Source organism: Maylandia zebra, linkage group LG2 (genome assembly GCF_041146795.1).
Source record: "Maylandia zebra isolate NMK-2024a linkage group LG2, Mzebra_GT3a, whole genome shotgun sequence".
Lineage (NCBI taxonomy): Eukaryota > Metazoa > Chordata > Actinopteri > Cichliformes > Cichlidae > Maylandia > Maylandia zebra.
This window is the reverse complement of record NC_135168.1, coordinates 9176630-9203946: the sequence shown is the minus strand read 5'-3', so window position 1 is coordinate 9203946 and position 27317 is coordinate 9176630. Positions and strand designations below refer to the sequence as shown.

Sequence of the window (27317 nt, the reverse complement as noted above, 5' to 3'; positions counted from 1 at the left end):
TTTTTTTTGTTCTTTTTTTAAATCAAGATTAAATTTTATAGCAACCACAGCAGAGATGACCAGGGAAGGTGTGCTTGAGGGGATATAGCTACAACAGCTGGTTTCAGACTGAAGATGAACTGAGGTGCTGCACCCAAGTCTGCAGGTTCAGGGAGGGACAAACATCTGCTGCAACCAGATTGGAGTGAGAGAAGAGAGCAGGCCAACAACAACAAAGAAACAACAAACACACTGTGGAAGACCGAAGCAGAGTTTAGTTTAAAGTGGAACTAAGGATGTTTCTCTGGCTGCCAGGATTCACTGAGTAATTCAAATGCTTTCTTTAATGCAGGACCCACCATGCATGTAAAAGCAAGTGTTTCACCAACATTTGTGACTAAAAATAGACCTGCAGTAGAAATGTATCTAGGAGCATGCATGTGAATATAAAGTATCACAACATCAGGCACATGCAGCCTAAGTGTTTAAACAAAGACTGATAACATAACAGCAGCAGTGATGATCAGAGTTTATGGTGAATCCAGCGTCTCCAGTTCACCAAGTTCTGGAGGCATCAAAGAGGTCACAGTTGTATTGGAGAAATCCCAAAACTTTAGGATACAAATTCATACAAAGACAGAAAACCTGGTGAAATAAATTACTGACACAGTTGGATGTTAAAAGTAAAGACATGAGTACAAATGTACTCACAGAGCTTTGTTGGAGGCTTTGACCACTGGCAGCAGCCTCAGAAGAGCCTCCTCTGAAGCAGAGTATTTCTTCAGGTCAAACACATCCAGATCTTTTTCTGATGACAGTAAGATGAAGACCAGAGCTGACCACTGAGCAGGGGACAGTTTATCTGTGGAGAGACTTCCTGATCTCAGGGACTGTTGGATCTCCTCCACTAGAGAACGATCATTCAGTTCATTCAGACAGTGGAACAGATTGATGCTTTTCTCTGCAGACAGATTCTCACTGAGCTTCTCCTTGATGTACTGGACTGTTTTCTTATTGTACTGTGAGCTACTTCCTGTCTGTGTCAGCAGACCTCGTAGGAGAGTCTGATTGGTCTGCAGTGAAAGACCCAGGAGGAAGCGGAGGAACAAGTCCAGGTGTCCATTTGGACTCTGTAAGGCCTTCTTCACAGCACTCTGGTAGAAGTGTTTCTCTGCAGATTCTCTTGTTTCAGACTTCTTGGAGGTTGTTTGTTGTTCTTCCAGCAGATTGAGTCCAGAGTTGATGAAGGTCAGATGGACATGAAGAGCAGCCAGAAACTCCTGAACACTCAGATGGATGAAGCAGAACACCTTGTCCTGGTACAGTCCTCTCTCCTCTTTAAAGATCTGTGTGAACACTCCTGAGTACACTGAGGCTGCTCTGATATCGATGCCACACTCTGTCAGGTCTGATTCATAGAAGATCAGGTTTCCTTTCTGCAGCTGATCAAAAGCCAGTTTTCCCAGAGACTCCATCATCTTCGTGCTCTCTGGACTCCAGTGTGGATCTGTCTCAGCTCCTCCATCATACTTGACCTTCTTCACTTTGGCCTGAACCACCAGGAAGTGGATGTACATCTCAGTCAGGGTCTTGGGTAGCTGTCCTCCCTCTCTGGTTTCCAGCACATCCTCCAGAACTGTAGCAGTGATCCAGCAGAAGACTGGGATGTGGCACATGATGTGGAGGCTTCGTGATGTCTTTATGTGGGAGATGATCCTGCTGGCCTGCTCCTCATCTCTGAATCTCTTCCTGAAGTACTCCTCCTTCTGTGGGTCAGTGAACCCTCTGACCTCTGTAACCATGCCAACACAGTCAGGAGGGATCTGATTGGCTGCTGCAGGTCGTGTGGTTATCCAGAGGCGAGCAGAGGGAAGCAGTTTCCCCCTGATGAGGTTTATCAGCAGCACATCCACTGAGGTGGACTTTCTAGGGTCAGTTAGGATTGTAGTTTTGTGGAAGTCCAGAGGAAGTCGACACTCATCCAGACCATCAAAGATGAACACAACCTGGAAGTCTTCAAAGCTGCAGATTCCTGCTTCTTTGGTTTCAGTAAATAAGTGATGAACAAGTCCCACCAAGCTGAACTTTTCCTCTTTCAGCACATTCAGCTCTCTGAAAGTGAATGGAAATATGAACTGGATGTCCTGGTTGGCTTTGTCTTCAGCCCAGTCCAGGCTGTATTTCTGTGTTAAGACTGTTTTCCCAATGCCAGCCACTCCCTTTGTCAGCACTGTTCTGATTGGTTCATCTCTTCCAGGTGAGGCTTTAAAGATGTCTTCTTGTCTGATTGTTGTTTCTGGTCTGTCTGGTTTCCTGGATGCTGTTTCAATCTGTCTGACCTCATGTTCCTCATTGACCTCTGCAGTCCCTCCCTCTGTGATGTAGAGCTCTGTGTAGATCTGATTCAGGAGGGTTGGGTTTCCTGCTTTAGCGATGCCCTCAAACACACACTGGAACTTCTTCTTCAGGGTGGATTTAAGGTTACGATGACAAACTGCAGCTTGAAGTTCTGAATGAGAAGAAAAATAAACACTCAATTCAAAAAATAACTAATCTTTAAAACATGTTGCTCCATCTTCCATCTCTGGAAAATGTTCATTTATCCAGCAGCTTAAATCTTTAGATAAATCCTCTTACTGCTCTGCAGACGGTCAGCCAGCTCCTCCTGCTTCATTCTCCTCAGGAAGTCCACTGTGATCTTCACAAATGCCTCTCTGCTGCTGCTCCTCTGACTCTCTAAGCATTCTGGGTAATCTGGACTCAGAACTTTCTGGATCTTCTTCAGCTCGTTCTTCACAAAAGTGATGATGTTGTCCTCCAGCAGCTGGAACAGAATATTTATGAATGAGCCAATCAGACTGAAATCATGGAGCCAAACATCAGATCCATGTTGGACACACTGACGATCCACTGGTCTACAAAGAGCAGCATGGAGATGACTGTGAACAGAACAGATGTAACAGTAGTTGTTGTACATGTACAGACCATAAATATGGAGTCCAGCTGTGTTTGATGCTGCTGGGCAGACTGACCACTGGGAACCTCTGAGCTCTGCTGGTCCACTCTGTGGAGGAACCATGAAGGATTAGATCAACACAGGATAAAGTTCCAGGAGTTTCTGCTCAAATAACTTCATCTGAATCAAGTCTGTCAAGTTTTAAACTCTCAGAGTGTGAACATATCAGTAATTTTCAGTCTGTTTTCATGGACGTCCTTTCAGTGGTGATGTCAGGGATGATTTTGAAGAAGCTCATCAAACTGAACCATCAGCAGATCACTGCTCCAAAACCAGAACATGATCCGAGTCTCCCTCCACCACCAGAACACCAGCTTTACTAACGTGGTAGATCAGTGTAGTACAGATCAATAACTGATGAGTCATTTGATCAAAATCACTGAGTGCTTCACGTCTGACCCTCTGATGCTTCTGTAGACATTTTGCATATTTAATGAATGTCTGACAGTTTTACATTCATTCTATGAACACAGTGGAAATGTTGTGTTATAGTCTCCATGTTGTTTCCAGCATCATAAATTCTTAAGTTCAGAAAATTAGATTCTTTCTTCACAGCTGAAAAACAACAACATTTATTCTCTATTGAAATCTGCATCGTCCACTCCAAAGGTCACAATCTGAAGGTAACATCTGGTTTTGTTCCCTGTGGTTAACTCTGAGCATCAGTATGGTGGGATTTATCCACTACATCCACACCACTGTGGTTCAGTGTTGTCCTGATGGAGTAACAGCAGCCAGTATGATCCAGGCTTTAGCTGCTGGGTCTCTGTGTGACCTCTCAGACTGTTTAACAGATCAGACACAAAGAGAATCAGAGCAGCTCTGTTCTTTAAAGACAAACATGAACCCACTCAGGTCACACTTTCCCCACAGATATGAGCATCACTGTCCTCAAACAGCAAATGACCAAGTCGAACATTAGGATCTTTTCTCTTTCATTGTTTTCTTTTTAATGAATCTTTGTAACAATCTGAGGATGTTTCAGGTCATATTTATCCAGGAAACACAAACATGTAAAGGAGTCATCACAGCTCTCTGACCTCATTGCTCCAGGTTCACCACTGAAGTTTGGATTTTCTTCTTTGGACCGGTCACTCCTCACAGACGGACAGCTGGAGCCTGCAGACTGTGACCTCTGACCTCTGCAGACACAAACATGATTGAAGCAGCTGTGATCACACAGACTGCAGATAATGCAGCTGTTTCCTGTCAGTAACATCCTCTTAGATTAGAGTTCAGCTTTTTACAGGAAAACTGGACAAAACTGATTTTTGTTACAAACTCATTTTCATTTCCTCTCAGCTCACAAACACAGTCAGACAATCAACCAGAGTCAACACTGATTATAATGTCAGTGCAGAATTATTTCTGTTACTCAGTGAGTTCAGCTCTCTGACCTCGTTGCTCCAGGTTCACCACTGAATTTTGGATTATAACCTTTGGACCGGTCACTCCTCAGAGACGGACAGCTGGACCCTGCAGACTCTGCTCTGTCCTCCTCTTCCTCCATCATCATCTTCAGTCAGTCTGAGAGGTAAACCACAAACACTCAGTGAGTTCACATTAACAGGAGTAACTGAGTTACAGTTGCTGACCTCTGACCTGTCATGTGACCTAGAAACCAGGTCAATATGTCTGTAGGTTCAGTCATCCAGGTCATGTGATCTAAGGAGCTTGGAGAGAAAAGAGACGTCTTTAAGTTTCTGTTGTGAATTTTAGCACTACGGTTAGCATTTACAGGATATTGTTTTGTAGTGATATTATACAGGAAAACTGTTACTCAATAAGGCCCATTTACTAGTTGTCTTTCTCTGTAACCCTACGGGCAACTTCCTTTGGCCTGCTGGTTTGGAAAATCCAACAGTTCATCTATATGTAAACAAGGCACTTAAACTGGGACAGTGCATTCCTTGAGTGCATTCCTCAGTGAGGCCTGCTAAAGAACACACACAATTGATTATGTGCCTCTAGGTATATATGGTTAAACATTTCCTAATGCAAATAACTACATGTAGTATTCTACCATGTGCAAACTTATATCACTAAAGGATTCTAAATGTTTAGTGTTTAATGGACTTGTCAAAAGTATGTTGAGATTATAGAAGGCCCCCTTTTCAGAGCTAGGGGGGGAAAACACCAACAAATCACTCTTTTACCTTGCTCAAAATGTTTATGTGAAGACCATCTGGTTTTTGTGTTAGAACTCAGGATGTAGGAGATTTATTGATCTTGTGAGTGCTTTTTTATTGCCCTTGCTGAACAAAGGATTTTAACTGTCAGGACGCCACCCCACCCAGTGGGCAGGGTCTGAACTGAAACTTGTTGTCTGCCTATAAAACTATTGCACAGAGAATAAACTTTGAGTCAGTTTGGAATGACACCTAGAACAGTCTCCGCGTCTTCTTGTTCTTCCAAACTGCTCCCGGTACTCCGGCCGGTACCGTGATTAACCGTTGATCATGCATGAGAATATTTAAATTTTGTTATATGTTAAAGGATGAACTCTGCTTATTGGTGCCCACGCCTTAGGAGGAAACTCGATCTACGGATGACGGAGATTTCCTTCAATTTGGTGTCAGAAGTGGGATCAGGCTGACAAAGGTAAATACACGTCTTTCATATTTATATGAGACTGATTATACCTTTCTCAGTGATTGATCCATAAAAAAAACGGGATATGCCGACGAAGTTTCCTTAGTGGCCCAAGAGATTTGGGATACACTGACGATCTTCCTTGGTCCCCATAAAAAAAACGGGATATGCTGACGAAGTTTCCTTAGTGGCCCAGACGGGATACACTGACGATTTTCCTTAGCCCCCGCGAATAAAGTAAATTAAAAGCAGAAAGACACAGGAAGTTGCCTGTTGTTTTACGAGAAGTTGCTCGTTAAGTGAGAAGTTGCTCACTAAGAGAAAGCTAGCAAATAATTAAATTAACCTCAGATGTGCCATCTTTCAAGTGTGTAAACTCTACGTAGAAGAAAAAATGAGTGTGAATGTGTCTGACGTCACGGTGTTTTTGTGCGCTGTGTAAAAATAATTGTTTTGATTGTGAGAGCTGTGATACTGCAGATCACCAGCTATTAAAAAAAAAATATATACAAACAAAAAGAGAGAGAGAGAGAGATGTGTGTTGATTAAGCAGTGATGATAATAATGAACATGTCTTTAGTTTGTCACTTTCAGGTGAAAAGCAGACCCGAATCAATTTTCCGCATGCAGCGGTCGGACGAAAAAATTTAAACAATAGTTGTTAAACAATAGTTTAATAATTGGAAACGTTCAAGCCAAGTTTCTGGCTGACTTATTTATAGCACGATCTGTCTCAAAACTCTCACTCTTACCTGAAGAAAACCTGATCAGCAGCGGCAGTATCGGAGCAGAGGCTGCAGAAGCAACCTAACAAAGCACCAGAGAAGAAGAAGAGCAAACCCATCTTCCTATCTGATTGGATGAATTCCACGGAGGGGCGAGCAAGATGGCGGCGTGAAGAGGAGTTTTTGTTCGAGCTCTTAGAACGAGACATTTATTTGACGTCTTTCTGGCTTTCGGGACTTCTTTTGGAGATCAGCGCGCTAAGCTTGCTGGATCTGAGGCCAGGTTCGGCGGCGGCAGCATGTCAACATGTTCAGAAAGGACTGAGTGACTCGGCAAGCCACATGCGGCTAGCATGCTGGCTAGCGACCATAGCTACATGAAAGAAATGGACCCTTAATGATGCGCTCAACGTGTCGGTGTGGTCGGAAAAGCTCCATCATAAACACGCCCTGTGCAGAGGTCCAAGCCGAAGAAGGTCGGCCCCAGCGTGGGCGAGCTGATTGTGAAAGCCGTGGCCGCTTGGAAAGGAGCGCAACGGCGTGTCCGCGGCCGCTCTCAAGCAGGCTCTGGCTGCCGCAGGCTACGATGTGGAAAAGAACAAAGCCCGTGTCAAGATCGCCATCAAGAGCCTGGTGGCGAAGGGCACTCTGGTGCAGACCAAGGGCACCGGGGCCTCCGGATCTTTCAAGATGAACAAGGCTACTGAGACCAAAGCCAAGACGCCCGCCGCGGCCAAAGCCAAGAAACCGGCAGGACCTGCTAGAAGTCGCCCAAGAAGGCAGCAGCAGCAGCACTTCAAAGTCAATCGCATCAGAGGACAATAGAATGAGAGTGGTGAGAACACAAATTTTGTTATTAAATGTGGGAAATCAAAATTTGGGTTAGCAAACCTGGGGAAAAGAAAACTGACTGCTTAAGTGGAAAATTGAGACGGAGTTTTAAACACTGCGAAAATAGAAACATATACAAAATCACACAAAAACAGAACATGCATTAACCATACTAACACTCCAAACACAAGAGAGCTCATGAAGATTAGACAACATTTTCAGTGTGTGAGTCTGTTTATCATCTTGTCCAAGTCACCTCGTGTGATGCAAAGACCAGTGAAACTCATAGCACATTACATGCTCTGCTGGATATGCAGCTCCACAGACATGCAATGAAAATTAGCTTGTTATCTTTCATCAGTGTTAAAATAGTGTCAATTTAGCAGACACTTGTTATCAAAACCGAATTTATCCTAAAAAAAAAAAAAAGTAAATTGACTCTCTAGGTTGCAGGACAGCAATTTAACTTTTGTGAAAAAAAAAAAAAATCCTGGTTTGATAAATCAGTGATCAGGCAATAAATTTAGTGTTAAAATGGTGAATTGGGAGAAGCTTCCTGCTTGATTGATGCAGCAAGTAATTTACTGTATGAGGGAAATTGTCTTTTGTGATAATATTTTGAACATGCTTTCCTGTTGTCCTGTCAACTTAGTGGGTTAATAGCTGATATGCAAATTAGTTGATTGGTTTTAGATTAATGAAAGGTGACTGAATTCTAGCACGAGTGAATGAGATGTGTTGGAGTTTGTGTGTTAAGTGGAAACTCCAAAACACTGAGTTTCCTGTTTTGATGTGCGAGTGAATTCTGTATCTAGATACACAACTTTGAATACGTCAGAACAAACTTTTTTGTGAAAATTGAATAAAATAGATCTGTGACCTAAATGAGTGAAGAGCACGGACCTGGTGATTAAAATCATAGCTAATATGACATTAGGATTATGTTGTGGGTTGTGCAGCTGATGGTTGGTTTGGAGTGAATCTAGCTGATGATTCTTTTCCTGTTGTGAAGTTGATGAGGAGTTTGTGTCATGACTTAAAGGCCTTTTTATTTTGATACTTTTACAGTGCACTGAAAGTTTTGTTTGATAATCTGTTATTTTTCATTTTTATCTTTTGAACAGGCACTGATTTTGTTTGTCTATTTCTTTTCTTTAAGCAGATCTGCACGTCAGGAATTAAAAATGCTACACGTCGTCGAGAAAATTGTGTCAAGTGAGTTTTCTCCACATTAAATTGGGCTCTAGAGAAGGCCACTTATTATAAGTGTCCCAGCCTAAAACCGGATTCAGCGATGTAATCCTATCTAAAGTTGTTCTTTTTCTTTTTTTGAAATGACGTCATTTTGCTGGAAGTGGAAACTAAAATGCGACGACAGGTTCCACTATCAGCAAACAAAGAAACAAAGAATGAATGAGTGAATGAATGAATGGAAATAAAATAAAAACAAACTGACTGACCGACTGGTAAAAGCTGACAAGACTTGATCACGACTCAAAGTTAATCTCCACCTAGACAGGACAAAGGGTGGATGAATCTATATGTGTTTTTTGTTACAGGAGCAGTAAGATGACAGCAACATTCGAGGGTGCATGATGATTTAACCTGTGAAATGCCACTTTCTGTGTCTGTGCATTTACCAAGGGTGCTATTCCCTACCTTTTGTTGCTCACAGAAGTCACTGTGAGAAAGTGTGTACACACTGTGCAGCGCTAACATTTGCATTACAGTTCTTCATGTGGTTTGATCACATGATTTATACCAGGACAACTGGTTGATGTTTTCCTGCTACAGGATTTTTGGGTTTATGTGTGAGGAAAACTGTGTTTACAGGTTATGAGTGGTGATGCTGTTACATTGTGTTTTGGGAAAATGTGACGGTTACTTTGATGATATGAATAACATATTTTCCACAGCAATGGATGGTTGATTTTATGGTGTTTTTATGGCACCTCTGGAACCTGTTGACCTGTGTCTGACCTCCGTCTGACCACAGTCAATGTGTATTGCTTATGTTTGTTTCTTTGAGAATGCTGTGGAGGATTCGGCACAAGCGGACAAGTGACATGAGTAAAACAAATAAGAGATTACATTAATGTTAACTGAGCACATGGGATGATCCATGTTTGAGGCGAATTATGGTAATGATAGTGATTTAATGATTTGAAAAAACCTGCACATGACACTTGTCTTGCCCGTGCTGAATGCTTATTACTTTTTTGATATAATTGTTTATACGTGTGAAGTTCGATTTTATTTCCAGATCTTGTTTTCCAGGCCATGATGGCCACCAGTATGCAGGCTCCTGGTGGAGCCAGTTTTTAAGACAGGGATCCAGGTTTGGTGAGTTGACGCATGGTTGCCCATGCGTCAAGAGGTGGGGTCCAGAATTAACATTAAACAACATTAAACAATGTTTTACTATTATTGTTGCAGTGATTTGTGTGATTAGCTGTTTATTTACAGGTATTAAACCTATGCAAGTGGTGCATCCAGGTTCAGATGAGGCTTTGATGGCCTATAAGTGAGAGGAATGTTAGGTTTTGTACTGTTTATTGTCATTTATGCTTAGCTTAGAAATATCTATATATGCTTAGGGTTTATAATTAGTTGTAGATTGGTAAAGGTTTGATCCTTGATAGTCTGCAAACTTTGTGTGTATTAGAGAGCACTCTGGAGCATGAGGGAGTTCGTGCCTTGTTTTATTGTTTTATGGTAGGACGTAAGTGCTATTTGCTTAGGCGAACTCTTGGCAGGTTTGGGGAAGTTATTTATGGGGTCACACTCTGACCACACACACACACACACACACACACACACACACACACACACACACACACACACACACACACACACACACACACACACACACAAAGATCCAGAGGGGAACAGCGTTACTGAAGGCGATTGTCGTTTGTTGTTTACAATTGTTAATTGTTGTTTACAATTTGGTAGAAACACTGAATAATAACTATCAGAAAGTTTGTCTCTCTCAGCCTCTCCCCTCCAAAAGTGGAGACCAGGGGACGCAGTGTTGGTGAAGTCGCTAAAACCAAGGAAACTCGGGGAGGCCGCGCGTTTTCCAGCCCCCAGACTGTACTGGCAGTGACAAAGAACCAGCATCCTCACAGACGGACAACCTCAGTGGATTCATGCCAGCTGGGTTAAGACCAGCCCAACTCGATCTACGGATGACGGAGATTTCCTTCAGTTTCTGGAAGACGTTTCATCAGAGAAGCTTCTTCAGCTCTAAAACCAAACGGTGGAGAGTCCCAGATATTTAAACCTGAGAGGGAAAGAAAGCATGTCGCTGACCCACCACTGATGTTATTTCAAGGAGGAAACTGAGAGCCTTTTCACCAGGAGCACAAACATCAGCTCCAGCAATGATCCACTGATGTGTTTTTATTCCATGTATGAATGTTGTTATTGACAGAGATGACGTTTGTGTGTCAGTGATGCAGTGACTGTTGTTGTTACCTGTACAGGCTGGTTAGACTCTATGAAACAGATCATACAGATCTCTGCATGTTAGAAGAGACTATTAAAGGTCATGAATGAGACAAAGGCAGGGAGGCGTCCTTTACAGCTAAACAGCAGAGTGAGAGAACAGCCAGCACCTCTACATTTATCACATTATACAGCACATGTATGATACTGACAGGGATGAGAAGAATTTAGTGATTCTGATCCCATCATTGATATTACTTATTGATTCTCAGTAGCTCTGCTCTGACAGTCACCACCATCACTGAGCAGCATATCAAAGACATTTGTGCACATTAACTGCATGTTGTGGCTCAAATGTTTGTGCATGTTGGAGGCATTTCCTCTTTGTTGTGATCAGTGTTGGTCATTACTCAAAACAGTCATTATTACACATATTACACAAAACACTTTAATTAAAAGTAATGGAGTACATTACTTCATTACTCCTCATAACATTACTTTGATGTTACTGTGTAAAATGCTCATTTTATCACGGTGCTGGTCTGGGGTCAGTGTTTACTCAGCTTTAACGTCACTCTGGGTTCTTGGCTAGCCTAGCTTTAGCTTAGTGTTAGCATGCTGTGTGCTAGCTTAGCGTCAGAGCTCTGCAGGTGTCTCCTGTGTAAATATTAATCACAGTGACAGTAAAGGAGGTAAAGGGCTGTGACGTCATCACGTACGCTGCGTCCTCTGTGGGCTCTGAGTGAACTCAAAGTACAAACTACAAGTACACAAACGCGAACGTAGCTCAGAGTGGCGGACACACTCGGCTTCGTTGGTCCAGCTGTGAGTCCGTTACCGTGAACTATGGAGCGGCAGATTTGTGCTGAACTAAGCTGCACACAGCTGATGTTAGCCAGGAAACATTACACACTGACTTTAATGGAGAGACCGGAAATACAAACACACACAGTTTGTTGTGTGAAGAAATCAAACACGAGCTGAACAAACAGTAAAGTTCCTAAAGACAAACTGTTAAAGGAGGAAACAAAGCAAACTTACAGTTTCTTCACACACCAACAACAAGCTCCACTCCACACCTGGACACTAAACACGGACACACAGGTGAGCTGCTTCCTGGAAGGAGGCGGGACTCCACCTGAAACTCAGCACAGGTGGGAGGGGCTCAGCTCTGTGTGTGCTGATGTGTTAACTTTAAAAATATGCCGTCTGACTGCTCAGACTGAGTCAGAGTAAAGTTCACATGCTGACGTGTGGAGACATGAAACCTTGTTGTAGCTGCAGGTGTGAACACACTGATCCCAGATCAGCTCTGCTGTATTTGTAACATGAACATTTCTGCTGCAAAGCTTCAAATGTTCAGCATGTTTCTCTGTTTCCAGTCTATAGATCCAGTCACACTTTCTACCTTCACCTGTGCAGTAAAGACTGAGAGCAGAGCTGAAACCAAGCGTCCAATCAGTGAGCAGCATCAACACCTGAGCTTCATTCAGACTCTGTTATTGAAGATGTTGTTGGTACAAAGTTCATCTGCTGCTCACATGAATCCATGAAAGATTTATTTCACTGAATGTTTCTTCAAAGCTCATTTCAACCTGTTGAAGTCATGAATGAAAGTGCAGACTGAGAGTGGATCACATGATGTTTGAGGTGTGTCATGTGACATGTTCAGTATTGTCACACATGTCTAGATTGTCCCTGATATCATAACTGCTCAAACACTGATGATTATATTTGAAGAATTATTCCTGATGGCAGCAAAGTTTGAATGGAGCTCTCTGTCTGTGCTGATTTGTCGCCCTCTGGAGGTCAAAGCACAAACTGCATGATGTCACTGTAACCACCACAGTGACAAGAAGTGTTTTTATGACTGAAACACTGAAATAATGCTAACGGCTGTCGTTAGGCTCACTGACAGCAGTGCTGATGTGTTCATGTCAAACACTGGCTCAGGTCAGACTCCTTCATCCTTCTCCAGCGTGAGGCCGCCCTCAGACCCACTGAAGCTCTGACCTTTGACCTCCTGACCCTAACCATTTTAGTCTTGTTGCATCTGCAAATCCATCCAAACTGTAGCCGAGCAAAAGAAGCTGGAAGCTGTTCTATGAATGATGTTGTTGAAGGAGCTTGGAAAGAAAAGCGTCTGGACTTCTTTAAGTTGCTTGAAGACGTTTCACCTTCATCCGAGAAGCTTTTTCAGTTCGAAGGTCAAATGGTGGAGAGTCCCAGATTTTAAGCCCTATGGGAGTGTCACCAAAGAGGGACATGGACACCTTAATGCCTACTTACATCCTGGGACATTTGATCACAGGAAATCACATGATAGCGTGGGGCTAGATCTCACAATGGCTTCACCCAAAACCTTGGCTGATTGTGACCCACACCCGTTCTCACACCGTGGCTCGTGTGATTCGGTAGAGAATCAACAGGGGCTCCGTGTCCCTGAATTTAAACTGAATTTAAACACAACTGCTGAGTTCATGTGTTCTGCTCTGACAGCTGCCATGTGTCACAGCGTGGATAATAAACCCATCAAACTTCACTCAGCTCCAATAACACCATCAGTGTTTGATCTTCAGAGGATTCATCAGCTTTAACCACGATAGAAGCAGGAAGTTAAGATGAAGATGCACCAGGTTGTGACTGAAGGACAAAGCTGAAACATACAGATGTGAACAGATTCAAGATTCAAAGATTCAAGATTCAAAGCGTTTATTGTCATACAGTATGTACAGAAGAAAGAGCATGCACAATGCCAAGTTAGATAAGGGTTAAAAGAACAAGATAAGAATAAATAAAAAGATAAAATAAGGATAAAAAATAATATAAAAAAAATAAAATAAAAAGATAAATAACTGCAAATAAGTACAAATAAGTAATTGAAGACATGTGTGGTCTGCAGATGTCGATGTACATGGATGTACATGGATGTACATGGAGTTTAATGTGCAAAATGAACTTAGTGTGCAAAGTGACCTGATGTGCAAACTGCAGTTTGAGGTCGGTCAGCTGTTCAGGAGTCTGATAGCAGTGGGGAAGATGGAGTTGTTGAGTCTGGATCTTCTATATTTCACCAGCTTGTGAGTGAGTTTGTGTGGGATCACAGAATTGAAAGCGGAGCTGTAATCAACCAAAAGTACCCTGATGTAGGAGTCTTTGTTTTCCAGGTGGGAGAGGTAGTAGTGAAGGGCAGCAGCGATGGTGTCTGATGTGGACCTGTTGGACGAGTAGGCACACTGCAGGGGTCCAGAGTGTCTGTGATGTTGCTCTGGATGTAGGTGGCAGATTTCTTTTCTCATGTATTAATCACATATTTAATCACATCACATTAGTTATAGTAATATCACTTTCTCACTTTACCATAGTAAGAGCACTCCTGTCACTAGTTTACATGCATGTGGAAAGTTAACACAGTGAGGCCGTTGTAATGGGAGACGTTAAACAGATAGTGAGACTCCTTCTGCTTATCAGGGATGTAACTCTTTAGGTGACGGCCAAGCAGAAAACAAGGTCATAATTCTCTCTGTGAGGGAGGAGGTATAGCCCCCCTGAGAGGGGCAACATGTGAAAGTTTGTGGATGTTCTTTGTCTGTGTGTCTGTATATAAGATCTAAGGGCGGTGGCCACAGAGATGATCCTGGTGTTTCACTGGGATGCTCTCTCCACATTGCAATGTGTTTATTAAACCCACTTCAAATCAAGCTCACTGGGTGTGTTGCAGACTATATAGTTAGTGTAGTTGTTGTTTTGTTTTGTGTGTCAGTTCTACTACTAAGTGTCTGTAACGTCGGGTTGTGTTTAGTGGTTGAGAGGAGGCGGCAAAAACACTTAGCAGGATAGTCAAAAGAATACACACTCACACTGTGAATTCCACAGTGTGTCCTTTAATGCACCATATAATGGATTGCATTTCTATAGCGCTTTTCGAGACCCTCAAAGCACTTTTACAATTCCATTATTCATTCATTCACACACTGGTGGAGGCAGCTACAGGTGTAGCCACAGCTGCCCTGGGGCAGACTGACAGAAGCGAGGCTGCCACATCGCGCCATCGGCCCCTCTGGCCACCACCAGTAGGCAGTAGGTGACGTGTCTTGCCCAAGGACACAACAACCGAGACTGTCCGAGCCGGGGCTCGAACCGGCAACCTTCCGATTACAAGACGAACTGCCAACTCTTGAGCCACGATCGACCTTCTCTTCGTCTACCATATAAGCCCGGCTGAACGGCTGCAGCTTAACAAACATAGCCTTTACAAACATAGCACAGTGTTCGTACAACCCATAACGTTGCAAAAGAAAGGTGTCTGGAGAGGTAAAACATAAAATCCATCCCTCCTCGTGCACTAGAGTGCAAGCACATGTCCACACATTCACAGAGAGGGCAGTGGCGCATACCGATGACAACATTAACGCTCAACTTGGGTTGTCTTAAAGAGACACTATGGCTGTGTCCCAATTCATGGTCTGCACGCTTGAAGTACGCGCACTACGCGTACTACGTACTATAAGTACGAGAAGTGCGGAAGTGAGAGGCTTGTAAAATGGGACGGTATATGCTTCGTCGCGCTGTTCGGGTTGCCCAGCAACCATGATACTAACCGCGAGATACGTTACACGTTACATACAGCAAATCTTTTTTACACACACAAATCTTTTTTACTCATACAAATCTTTTTTACGCACACACAAATCTTTTTTACACATACAAATCTTTTTTACGCACACACAAATATTTGCTACACATACAAATCTTTTTTACACATACAAATCTTTTTTACGCACACACAAATCTTTTTTACACACACAAATCTTTTTTACTCATACAAATCTTTTTTATGCACACACAAATCTTTTTTACGCACACACAAAACTTTTTTACACATACAAATCTTTTTTACGCACACACAAATCTATTTTACACATACAAATCTTTTTTACACACACACAAATCTTTTTTACGCACACACAAATCTTTTTTACACATACAAATCTTTTTTACACACACAAATCTTTTTTACACATACAAATCTTTTTTACGCACACACAAATCTTTTTTACACATACAAATCTTTTTTACACATACAAATCTTTTTTACGCACACACAAATCTTTTTTACACATACAAATCTTTTTTACGCACACACAAATCTTTTTTACACATACAAATCTTTTTTACGCACACACAAATCTTTTTTACACATACAAATCTTTTTTACGCACACACAAATATTTTCTACACATACAAATCTTTTTTACACACACAAATCTTTTTTACACATACAAATCTTTTTTACGCACACACAAATCTTTTTTACGCACACACAAATCTTTTTTACACATACAAATCTTTTTTACGCACACACAAATCTTTTTTACACATACAAATCTTTTTTACACATACAAATCTTTTTTACGCACACACAAATCTTTTTTACACATACAAATCTTTTTTACGCACACACAAATCTTTTTTACACATACAAATCTTTTTTACGCACACACAAATCTTTTTTACACATACAAATCTTTTTTACGCACACACAAATCTTTTTTACACATACAAATCTTTTTTACGCACACACAAATATTTTCTACACATACAAATCTTTTTTACACACACAAATCTTTTTTACACATACAAATCTTTTTTACGCACACACAAATCTTTTTTACGCACACACAAATCTTTTTTACACATACAAATCTTTTTTACGCACACACAAATCTTTTTTACACATACAAATCTTTTTTACACATACAAATCTTTTTTACGCACACACAAATCTTTTTTACACATACAAATCTTTTTTACGCACACACAAATCTTTTTTACACATACAAATCTTTTTTACACATACAAATCTTTTTTACGAACACACAAATCTTTTTTACACACACAAATCTTTTTTACGAACACACAAGTATTTTTTACACATACAAATCTTTTTTACGCACACACAAATCTTTTTTAGACATACAAATCTTTTTTACACACAGACAAATCTTTTTTACACATGTAAAAAAAAAATTACGCACACACAAATCTTTTTTACACATACAAATCTTTTTTACACATGTAAAAAAAAAATTACGCACACACAAATCTTTTTTACACACAGACAAATCTTTTTTACACATGTAAAAAAAAATTACGCACACACAAATCTTTTTTACACATACAAATCTTTTTTACGAACACACAAATATTTTTTACGCACACACAAATCTTTTTTACGCAAACAAAACTCTTTTTTACACATACAAATCTTTTTTACGCACACACAAATCTTTTTTACACATACAAATCTTTTTTACGCACACACAAATCTTTTTTACACACACACAAATCTATTTTACACATACAAATCTCTTTTACGCACATACAAACCTTTTTTACACATAGAAATCTTTTTTACACACACAAATCTTTTTTACACATACAAATCTTTTTTACGCAAACAAAAATCTTTTTTACACATACAAATCTCTTTTACGCACACACAAATCTTTTCTACACATACAAATCTTTTTTACACATACAAATCTTTTTTACGCACACACAAATCTTTTTTACACATACAAATCTTTTTTACGCACACACAAATCTTTTTTACACACACAAATCTTTTTTACACATACAAATCTTTTTTACGAACACACAAATATTTTTTACACATACAAATCTTTTTTACGCACACACAAATCTTTTTTACACATGTAAAAAAAATTTAGGCACACACAAATCTTTTTTACGCACACACAAATCTTTTTTTCACATACAAATCTTTTTTGCGCACATACAAATATTTTTTACACACACACAAATCTATTTTACACATACAAATATTTTTTACACATACAAATATTTTTTATGCAAAGACAAATCTTTTTTACGCACACACAAAATATTTATGACCACATTTTGAGCCCATATATTACTGCAAGCCTGGAGATACTCTGACCTGTGCATGGCTGATGTGAAGTATGATTAGTCCTACATGACATCAACAACAGAGGCAATGAAAGCTTTGTTGTTACAGTTTTTGCCCGTTGCCTGAACACATTTTGCAAAACTTTGCTCATTGTGCCAAAACCCTAAACACAAGTAAACATGACACAACACTGGGAAATATACCATTCACATCTGCACCAAATTGAAACTCTACTCTCAAAACCTAAACTCTGCTATCAAAACCTAACATTCCTTTGTCAAAATGTAACTCTGTTGACAAAATGACACATACTTGCATCATATGCAAACACCTACAGAGCAGGGGGAACACACTAGTCTACTTTATATAAAGCACTGCAGTCTTTGATTTCCATTGTTCATTCAGAAGGCATATTTTCAGGAGACACATTTGCAAACAACCAAAAAAGCAAATAGGCCTACTCAATATTGTACATTGCAGTACCATGAATTCAGATAAAGCAAAAAAAAACAAAAAAAAAAAACAACCCATAATACAGTAATAGAAAAAACACTATACTGTAAACAAAAAATCATGACAATTGTGCATACGTGGGCTCATGGATCCCGCCGTCTGTTGGGGTCTGGCCACAGGACCTCATCAACATCGCAAGCAATGTCTTCTCCCGCTAGGCACCGGGGAAAATATCCTCTTCCATGTCAAAACCATCCATGGATTGCTGTCACCTGAATGTCGCCGCAGGCCTGTTCCATTGCCTGCAGAAGAGGCATGCAGGCATGTAGTTGGCGGTCATATACACGCCATCTCCAAGCCGAAAAAAATTCCTCTATAGGGTTTAAAAATGGTGAGTAAGGGGGCAAGCATACCACTTCAAGTTGACTGTGGTTGGAGAACCAGGCCTGGACCAGAGCAGCCCGATGGAAACTGACATTATCCCATATCACCACAAACCTGGGCTGATCTGGTCTATTCTGTACAACTATATCATGGAGATCTAGAAATGTGAGTATATGTTGGCTATTGTATGGACCTAGTTTTGCATGATGATGCAGAAGCCGTCGAAGGCTTATGGCGGCACACAATGTGATATTTCCCCCGCGCTGCCCTGGAACGTGCACAATTGCCCTTTGGCCAATTACATTACGACCCCGTCGTCTTGTTTTGCACAGGTCGAATCCAGCTTCATCAATGAAAATGAATTCATGAGGCTGTGCAGCTCCATCCATGGCCAAGATTCTCTAAAAAAAAAAAGAGAACATATTACTGTACTACAGTGCTACACATACAGAACCCTCACCCCATCACACGGGTACCTGTGTAGCTCTCAGAATGTATTCATGTGGTACTGATATGGTACATATTCAGCTCGAAGTCCTTTGACCCTGTCACTGTTCCTCTCAAATGGGACTCTGTAGAGTTGCTTCATGGTGATGCTGTGTTTTCCCAAGATGCGTCTGATGGTGGTGATGCTCACATGGTTTATGTTGTTGAACACTTGCCTGTCTGCAAGTATTTGCTTTCGTAGCTGGTGGAGACGGATAGCATTGTCTGCCCTCACTAGGTCCACAACGGCAAGTTCCTGCCGTTGTGTGAACAGGCGTTGGCGTCCTCCCCCAGAAGGTCTTCGAGTCATTCTAGAGAAATACAACCTCATATTGTCATTGGTTTGCTTATTTTTCTTACAGTACTTTACTGTATATACTGTATCATCCACTGTACAACACTGTACTTCAATATAAGTAATCATGGTATGTTTCACAGAAACTACCACTTTGGCTGCAAAAGGAGCATTAGCACCCTGCAATACCCTGTACACTTGATATGGTAACTGTAGAACAGTACTATAAAAACCATCTGAGTAGAGTAGAAGGCAGTGAGATGAAGACAGACCTGTTTTCTAGTCGGAATTTTCTTATTACAGATGCCACTGTGAAACGGCTTAGATGTGGGTGGACTCTCTGCCCAGCTTCCCTCATAGTCAGGCCGTGGTTGATGACATGGTCCACCAAAGTTGCTCTTATATCATCAGAAATATGGGTCCGTGCATGGCCTCTTTGACCTCCTCCTCTTCCTCTTGCTCTCCCTCCATCCATGCTTGCAAAGTTCTTGAAATGGCTAAACTGAGGGCTTTTTGTGGTTGGCTAATTGGTGTTCAGTTTTGCAAGTAAGTGCCTTCAGGTGTATATTTGAGTGGTTGCAATTACCCGATGTGTTTTGTATTTTGGATACATGTGTTTTCCAAATAGCACCCTGAAATTTCATTTTTGAACGAAGTGTCTTATGTATGAAATAGAGTGTAGTATGCAGGACCATGTGTGTTGCATAAAGGAGTAAGTGTGTTGCATAATTGCAACCAGAGTGCAAAGCAGCACTTTTGTTTAAGGTATGGGTACATGTGTTTGAGGTATGGTAACAAAAGCTTCAAGTTGTGTTACTTTAGTATGAGCATGGGTTTATAGTGTTCAAGCAACGAGCAAAAACTGTAACAGGTTGTAGGTAAAGTCAAATGTCTACTTCTACACTTGTGTTGGGTAAAGTTCTTCTCACTGCAGCAGATTTATATCTGTGCTTTCACAGGGCGTGATGTGGAGCTCAGCGCTGAGGTGCAGGTCTCCTTGGAGACGGCATCCTGGCTGAAAATATTATCATGCTTCCAAAACATTTCAGCTTTTATTTTGAAAGAAACAAGACTTGAAAACGAATCCCCTTATTCCTCTTTGTCTTTGTTCTTCAGAGGAGTGTCACCTGGACAAACTCAGGGCTGTTCTAGAGCCTTTGTTATTATTTGACTCCATAGAAATAAAACTGAATCGAATCAAACAAAAACTCCCAAACAGCTAAAACACTTTGCTTTATTCTCTTTTTTAACAAATACGTTGAAGTCCATCCACAACAACACAGCTGAGATCTCCTTTGTAATCAAGTGTTTACATCCTTTGTACAGATCTGCATACAAAACAATCAATTACGTCCCACAGAAGTCTAGTTACACGTAACTATACAAAAACTGGTAAATGACAGAAACATAAGACACATGATCACAGGTGATAACAAAAAGAGAAAGAATTCATGTGTTAGTGATGTTTTTCAGCCCTGATGGCTCATGTTGGAGAAACAAGCTGAGGTACGTGGAAAGTTCACACACACAAGTGGGCGTGAGCGCACACACAGAGAGAAACACAACTGAAGCATCTGTTTGCTGTTTCTGCTTTCATCATCTCTGCTGCTGTGTCAGGCTGGGGTCTCTCAGTGACGTGGTTGAGGTGAAGTATGATGAGTATCCCTGATTCAGTCCATCGAGACAAAGGGCAAAGAAAGCTGTTGTTAACAAACTCTATGGTGATGTGGCATTTAGCTCTGACTCTACGCTCTGCTGAATCCTTTGAACCTGCTGATCAGTAAAGCTCTACGTGCTGCAGCAGATCGACCTCATCTGTGTTCACAGGTGTGGACCTCAGCGCTGAGGTGCAGGAGAGTTTCATTCAGTTCTCCCTGCAAACAGCATCCAGCCTGGAAATACTGTCATCTTTCCCACAAATGGTGCTCTTATCTCAGAGAAGAAGTCTGATGTAAATAACTGCAATCAACAGTGATGTTCTGCACAGATCACTTTTCCATTTTGCTCTCTAGATGAGTCCCAGCTGCCTGACCTTGTGTCCAGGTGATCGTCTCACTGAGGAGCTTTTGTTCTGAAAATCTCACGTCCATCACCTGTTTCCTTTTTACTATCTCTGCTCTTTCTTTATTCACAATGCTCATAATATCACACAATTATATTCATCACCTGCATGTTTTTATCCACCTGCTGTTAGAACCAAACAAATAAAAAGGATGAAAAGCCTGAAATCCTTTGATTTATTACATTTGAAACAAATATGAGAGCATCCCTAACAGCACAGCTGAGACCTTTGTTTTAATCAAGCCTTTGTATCGACACACTTGTAAAGATTCATATACAAAACATAATAGAATAAATCAATATAAAATACACATAATCACAAAAATGCAGCCATGTTGTGAGTTTGCATGTAAAACATGCATGTTTCCCTTTGTACAGGCAGATTTACAGCAGACAAAGCAACACGCTGATCGACTTTGACCGCTGCAAAAACAAAATACCCACCAAGTCTGAAGTCGATCAGAGGAACTGTTGACAGACTGACAGACAAACAGATGCTTGATTCATTAGTGCGATTAAATGTTCTTCTTTAGCAGCATCACTTCATGTGTTTGTGTTCCAGGAATAAAGGTCTGTTTAAACTGGACGTCTCCTCAGCATCACTCGTGCTGTCGTGGTTTCAAAGCTGTGCAGAAAGAATCTGAGGGATGATACAGAGGTGACCAAAGTTACAAACATCCAGCTGTGCTGGAAATGTTTGCAGAGCTCCAAACTCTTTGGCTTTCTGCAGAGCAAGTATGGAAGAAGCACCTGAGCTAACTTCAGTTTAGACGATATGAGGAAAAATGCTGCTTCCCAAAGTTTCCTACAAGTATCCAGTTTATATTTAGAGAAGCGAAGGCTCTTTATCCTGACAACTACTCCCTGGTGGATCCCTGTCCTGTGACAGCAGCAAAGACTGTGTATCAGTATCATCAAAGCCACTTCAATAACCAGTGTTTAAAGCTCTCTAGCAGATGGACTTCAGTGGCAGCAGCCTCTGTCTGCTGTGTACAGAAGGTTCTCTGATGAAGCACACAGCAGATGCTGCACTACAACAGCAGCAGCAGCTCAGCTTCAGTTTGGTTCGACGCCCTTTTTGACCTGTGAAACAGCAGAAAATGAAACATTTCAACACCCGTTTGTTAGCGTGAGCTATTCTGCTGTTTTTCATCATTTCACAGGTGAAATAAAATCACAGTAATTTACTTCCTGTAGGAGTGATCGTGTCCAGCCTGACTGAGACCATGTGCTCCATCCTGCACAGATAATAAACCTCTGACATGAAGGGCTGTCAAGTAGTTTTAGACAAATGGGGGTAAAAGAGACGTTAAAAGCTTAAAGAGAAACTACATTTTCTAAGAACTGTCTGATGTTCACCTCTCACTCTCAGAAAGTATACAGACTTTCTTTGATTCACTAGTGAGATAAAATGCATTTCTTGGACAACATGACTTTGATATATTTGTTTTCCAGGAGCAAAGGTCTGTTTATACTGGCGAGCGATGCAGGCAGGAGGACTCTTTACACTGTGACTGACTAATCAATCTCTTCATCAGGACTTCTGCTGTCATGGTTTTAAACCTGCGCAGTGGAGAAAAGAAGCTGAAAGAAGCTTCCTGCAAGTATCTGATGTGTCTTTAAAGAACTAAATCCTCCTCATCCTCACAGATACTCCCTCCTTAACCAGTTTCTTAAACTAGCTAACAGGTGGAGCGACACCACTGCGTACCAAAGGTTATAAAGTTAACCACACAGCAGACACTCTCGGTGCGTCAGCTGTGTGGAATCGAGTCCCAGATAGCAAGGAGACATTGAACAGATGTTGATTTTCCATCTGAACCATCAGAATCGTCAGGATTGAAATGTCAACACAAAACCAATGTTGAAACAACATTGAAATACTGATGAAACCTGACACTGACATTGAAATAACATTGATTCACTGTTGTTCTGTCATCGTTGATTGTTGATCTATTTATAGTTGACAAGGTGACAACAATCACGTTGAAAAATCATCAATTTATGGTTGAGCGGGAAATTAAAGCTGCTACCACTTGGACTATTCCGCAGCACCCCTATCACATTGGTACGTCCCTCCAGGTAACCATTGTCTTGTACAGTAGAGCGGGACATTAGATTTACTCTCAGCGGAATTGACCGGAGAAGGCATCAGTTCATGCACTGCACTGGCCTGCACCACGATTAGTATAAGGTAAGAATGAATGACTTTTGTTCTATTCGTTATTTCCATGGTTGCATTTGAATAACAGTAAAAAAAACCAAACAAACTTGTTAATGTAAAGTTTCGGATAAAATGTGGGAGCCCGAAATTGTGTCTACTTTCATCTTACAATCCGGCAACAAATAAATTGCACTGCGAACAAAGTCTATCAACAAAGAAAACATTTTCGTTTCATACTTTTCCGTTATATTCCCTTACAAAGCTAGCTTTAACGCTTCGAGGGTTCCTTTGTTCTTGCCGTCGCCTCGGCGCTTGACCCAGACTTTCGCTCTGTAGTTGCTTTTTAGCATAGTGCTACAAAAAATTGTAAATCTGTGATATATGATTGATAAACGTAAAGGTAACTGTATAAATGTGTTCAATGACTTTGTTACTTTTAATGATTGGCGAGCACCCGCTTCGATTCGCCCTCAATTCAAACTTTACGCTGCACGCTCACCTACCTTGCGTTTGCACCTTTTGTCCACACGTAAACTGCGTTTCATCAACTGAAAAGTGAGATTTTTAAAGACGCCTGCCAGGGCGGATATTTTCGAAAACTCAGTTTTAGCATTTACGTGTGGACGAGGAAGACGGAGAAAACGCAGCGTCAAAGGTGTGCGCCTATTTTGATGCCACACTGTGCGCCAAGTTTTTGTCTCGGTGCCATGAATTCCTACAATGGCAGACTTAGACAAAATACTGTTAATTTTATTATCTTCAGTGTTTAAATGCTTACATATACACACGCAGTTGTATGTTTAAAAAAAAAAGAAGTTTGTTTTATCGGGTTTGTTTGTAATTGTTGCCTATATACATTTTAAGCTATTATTTATTATCTAGTTCAATCAATAGATCAAGTTTTGTAGTGACGATGAAATATATTGTAATTATCTGTTTCCTGTTTATCCTAGACAGGGCAAAAAAGGACTCCAAATTTTAAAAAAAGATAAAAATGAAAGACTGGTGCATTGTGCAGTTCAGCACTGGTGGTACAGAAATAGTCCCTAGTTCATGGATAAATGGGGAGAAATTGTCATAGCCTCCATATCCTCCGTCAGACACATTCAGGATCCACGCCACAGTAAAGAGGAGAGTTCATCCTGGTGCAACATGGCTCACCTATGCACCAGTCCGACTTCTAATAAGCCATGGTGGGTATCATCTGGATTGGTGTTGTATAAATGTAACAATAACAAGTTTTTCGTGTCCTAATTTATGTCTGGCCATACATTGTGTTTGTACTTCCAGACACATTTCACGAAGCAGAACGCAGTCTTCAGAAATATCTAAGTGAACACTGTGATACGTCTGACCTTCAGTCCGAAGCTGAAACTCAGACCAGTCATAAAAGAAAGCACAAGTAAAACTTTTTTTATTTCACAAACATATCTTTGATTGCTAAGAATTTATGATCTTGTCTTTTATACATATCTGTGGTGCTTGCATACTGCAATATCACCACATAATATAGTCCAAAAAGTGGAAGCTTGTAAACTTTTTATAAATGCAAAGCTGTGTACACTTGTGCACTTCAAAAATTCCTTGTATACTGTACCTTCTTGCACATCTCCGTTTCCTGTGTGTGTTGTTATAAATCAAACTGTAACTTTAGGAAATAATATTCCAAAAGCACATTTGTAATTACTTATGACCGTTTTCAACTTTTTTTCTTTAGACCAAATCCCCTGTACACATATAGTGACTCAGAGGATGAGCAGCCCACAAAAAAACGGTTTCCCCAGCCCCCTCGAGTGAAAATACCAGGTAATAAAATACTGTCTGGTGTCTTTGTACATATCTGTGTGTGACACAAGGAAACTTTTGACAAGTTGTCTGTATTCTTAAAAATTATCTTTTTCTGTCAGACCTGACGAGAGCTGTTAACGAACTCCGTGAGGAGGTCAGAGCCATCCGCCGTCCCTGCTGCAATGAATCGGTAGATGCTGGGGTACTGCCTCTGGATTTGCCCTTGCACAACATTGAGGAGCTAAACAATGCAGAGGCAGCTCTTCAATCACAAGAGGCAAATAAGGCAATGGTAAGTATATAAAGGTTATGTACACTTTGTAACTATAAAGTGTAATAGCTGTCAGATGTGATTTAAATACATAACGACGGCCTGTTGATTAAACACACAAGCACTTGCATACACATTAAAGACATGAGACATGCTAATTCCATCTCTTAAAATGTGTCTATAGGTGAGACGCTTTGCCTTGATTGGAGGGACCACACTGGAGGTGCGAGTCTGCCGTGTTATGGCTTATGCCATTACAAACGAGCTGGCCTCGGTACTAAACTGGGCAGGGAAAAAAACCAAGGACCAGACAAAGCAAAAAAAGGGCATTTAAAGATACAGCGCTCTGCAGATGCATATTTGGTAAGTTTTACCGTTTTTTTGCTATATTACTTTGTCCGGTTAATCTGGAGATGGAGTCTTTGGTCTTTGGCTTGTTTAGTCCTCGGGTTGTAGTTTGTACAGCCCGAGGACCCCATGTTTATTTTGTTTTAAAGACAGTTAACAAGAGCTTATTCATGTGCTCTAATTCATTTTTTTTGTTTGTGTGTGTGTGTATTTTTGTCCTAGATGGCCTGACGCAGCAGTTAGGGGCAAACTCTATGTCCGAGTTTGTCTTTGCACAAGCAGTGCAGAAATGGCTCCGATACGCCCCAGATCGTTTGGGTGGTGCAGGACGCACATCATGCATCCCCATCCCAGAGTAAAAAATTACAAACTTCTGTGAAACATATAAATGTAAATAGGAAACTGTCTTTTAATAAAGTATTTAGCAAACGAAACATGCCTATTGACCTTTTTTTGTTTACTTTTTTCTCTGTTACATCACATGCAATGCTTTCTTATTTTAGGATATTAATATTGACATGATACATTGTGAGACATTTGGGTTTTTTTTTTTAAGGGGTGTCCAATCTGAGGAATAAGTACAATTATGTGTTTAGGTGGTTTAAGTATTGATGGAAACATGCAGTAGTTTAGTATTGGTTAAAATACCTATAAAGAGAGGTAGATTTCCAGTCATGATTTAACTGTTGTTTTAATAAAAAGCAACTGTGCGAAAGAGGTGGAAAATCAACACCATAGCTCAACAGTGTTTCAATATCAGAATCTGACATTGTTTCAATGTCAAAAGTATTAGAAAATATAACGTTGAATCAATGTCAGGTTTCAACATTGATTCAACATCAAAACCTGACGTTGTTTCAACGTTAAAAAAGGGTGCAAGAGTGACGTTAGGTCAACGTCACACTTCAACGTTGATTCAATGACATCACCTGATATTGACTCAACATTGTTTCAATGTTTCCTTGCTATCTGGGGTTGTTCTTGCATTAATACACATACTGAAGTAACTGCCATGAGAAAGGTGAACTGAAGCTTTGATGCTAAATTTAAGAACCTTTTGTTCACACTGGCAAGTGTTCAATGTTACCATTTATGCCAGTTTATTAATAAAGTACTTTTAAAAACAGCAGCAGGGCTGACAAAAGTGCAATAAAACCAAAAATCTATGAAACAGCAAATAATGAAATATTTTCATTTCAAGCCCTTTTTATTAACTCTTCTACGGCCTTTATAGCACATTTACTTGTCTTACACTCTTTCAGTTGATGTGAGTGACCAATATCTAATTCATTAGCTCACTAGTGCTTTACTGTTATATTCAGTCTGCTGACTGAGATCAGGTGACATTAAAAAAATCGCTAGTGAATGAAATGTGAAAACAAAAATCATTGTGATCAAAGCTCTCTTGTTTGCTCTGAAGCACTAAAGCCTGCACAGGTAATAAGCTTCTTGGCTTTAAGTGAGGATTTCCATTCGTTTGCAAGCAAATGAAGAAACAAAAGTTTGTACGGACTTTAGCGCCCTGTTGTCCTCATGTGTG

At 40.7% G+C, this 27317-nt stretch overlaps 2 protein-coding genes and 2 long non-coding RNA genes across 4 annotated transcripts; 3 read left to right on the top strand and 1 right to left on the bottom strand.

The window, feature by feature from the left end:
• Window positions 1-591: 591 nt before the first annotated feature.
• Window positions 592-2847, bottom strand: LOC143413407 (protein NLRC3-like). The gene is made up of 3 exons (XM_076876393.1): window positions 2839-2847; window positions 2617-2803; window positions 592-2488 (listed from the first exon to the last, which is right to left on the bottom strand). Exons 1-3 carry the CDS (start codon window positions 2845-2847, stop codon window positions 687-689), a joined length of 1998 nt encoding a protein of 665 aa, XP_076732508.1. The 3' UTR covers window positions 592-686.
• Window positions 2848-5543: 2696 nt separating this feature from the next.
• LOC112432769 (histone H1-like) lies at window positions 5544-7142 on the top strand. Its single transcript, XM_076876390.1, is given in 4 exon segments — window positions 5544-5576; window positions 6771-6833; window positions 6835-7074; window positions 7077-7142. Coding segments are annotated over 4 exon segments (402 nt in total).
• A 17332-nt stretch (window positions 7143-24474) lies between these two features.
• LOC143413539 (uncharacterized) lies at window positions 24475-25154 on the top strand. Its single transcript, XR_013094142.1, has 3 exons — window positions 24475-24563; window positions 24661-24772; window positions 25088-25154. It is a non-coding gene; the product is annotated as an uncharacterized LOC143413539 (long non-coding RNA).
• Window positions 25155-25345: 191 nt separating this feature from the next.
• LOC143413537 (uncharacterized) lies at window positions 25346-26211 on the top strand. Its single transcript, XR_013094139.1, has 3 exons — window positions 25346-25450; window positions 25614-25792; window positions 26000-26211. It is a non-coding gene; the product is annotated as an uncharacterized LOC143413537 (long non-coding RNA).
• The last annotated feature ends 1106 nt before the right edge of the window (window positions 26212-27317 follow it).

What these genes read in the sequence shown, in the direction of transcription:
- LOC143413407 (XM_076876393.1), bottom strand. An exon ending in GGCTGACCGTCTGCAGAGCA is followed by an intron (nt 2,489 to 2,616) that starts GTAAGAGGATTT and finishes CTTCTCATTCAG; the next exon opens with AACTTCAAGCTGCAGTTTGT.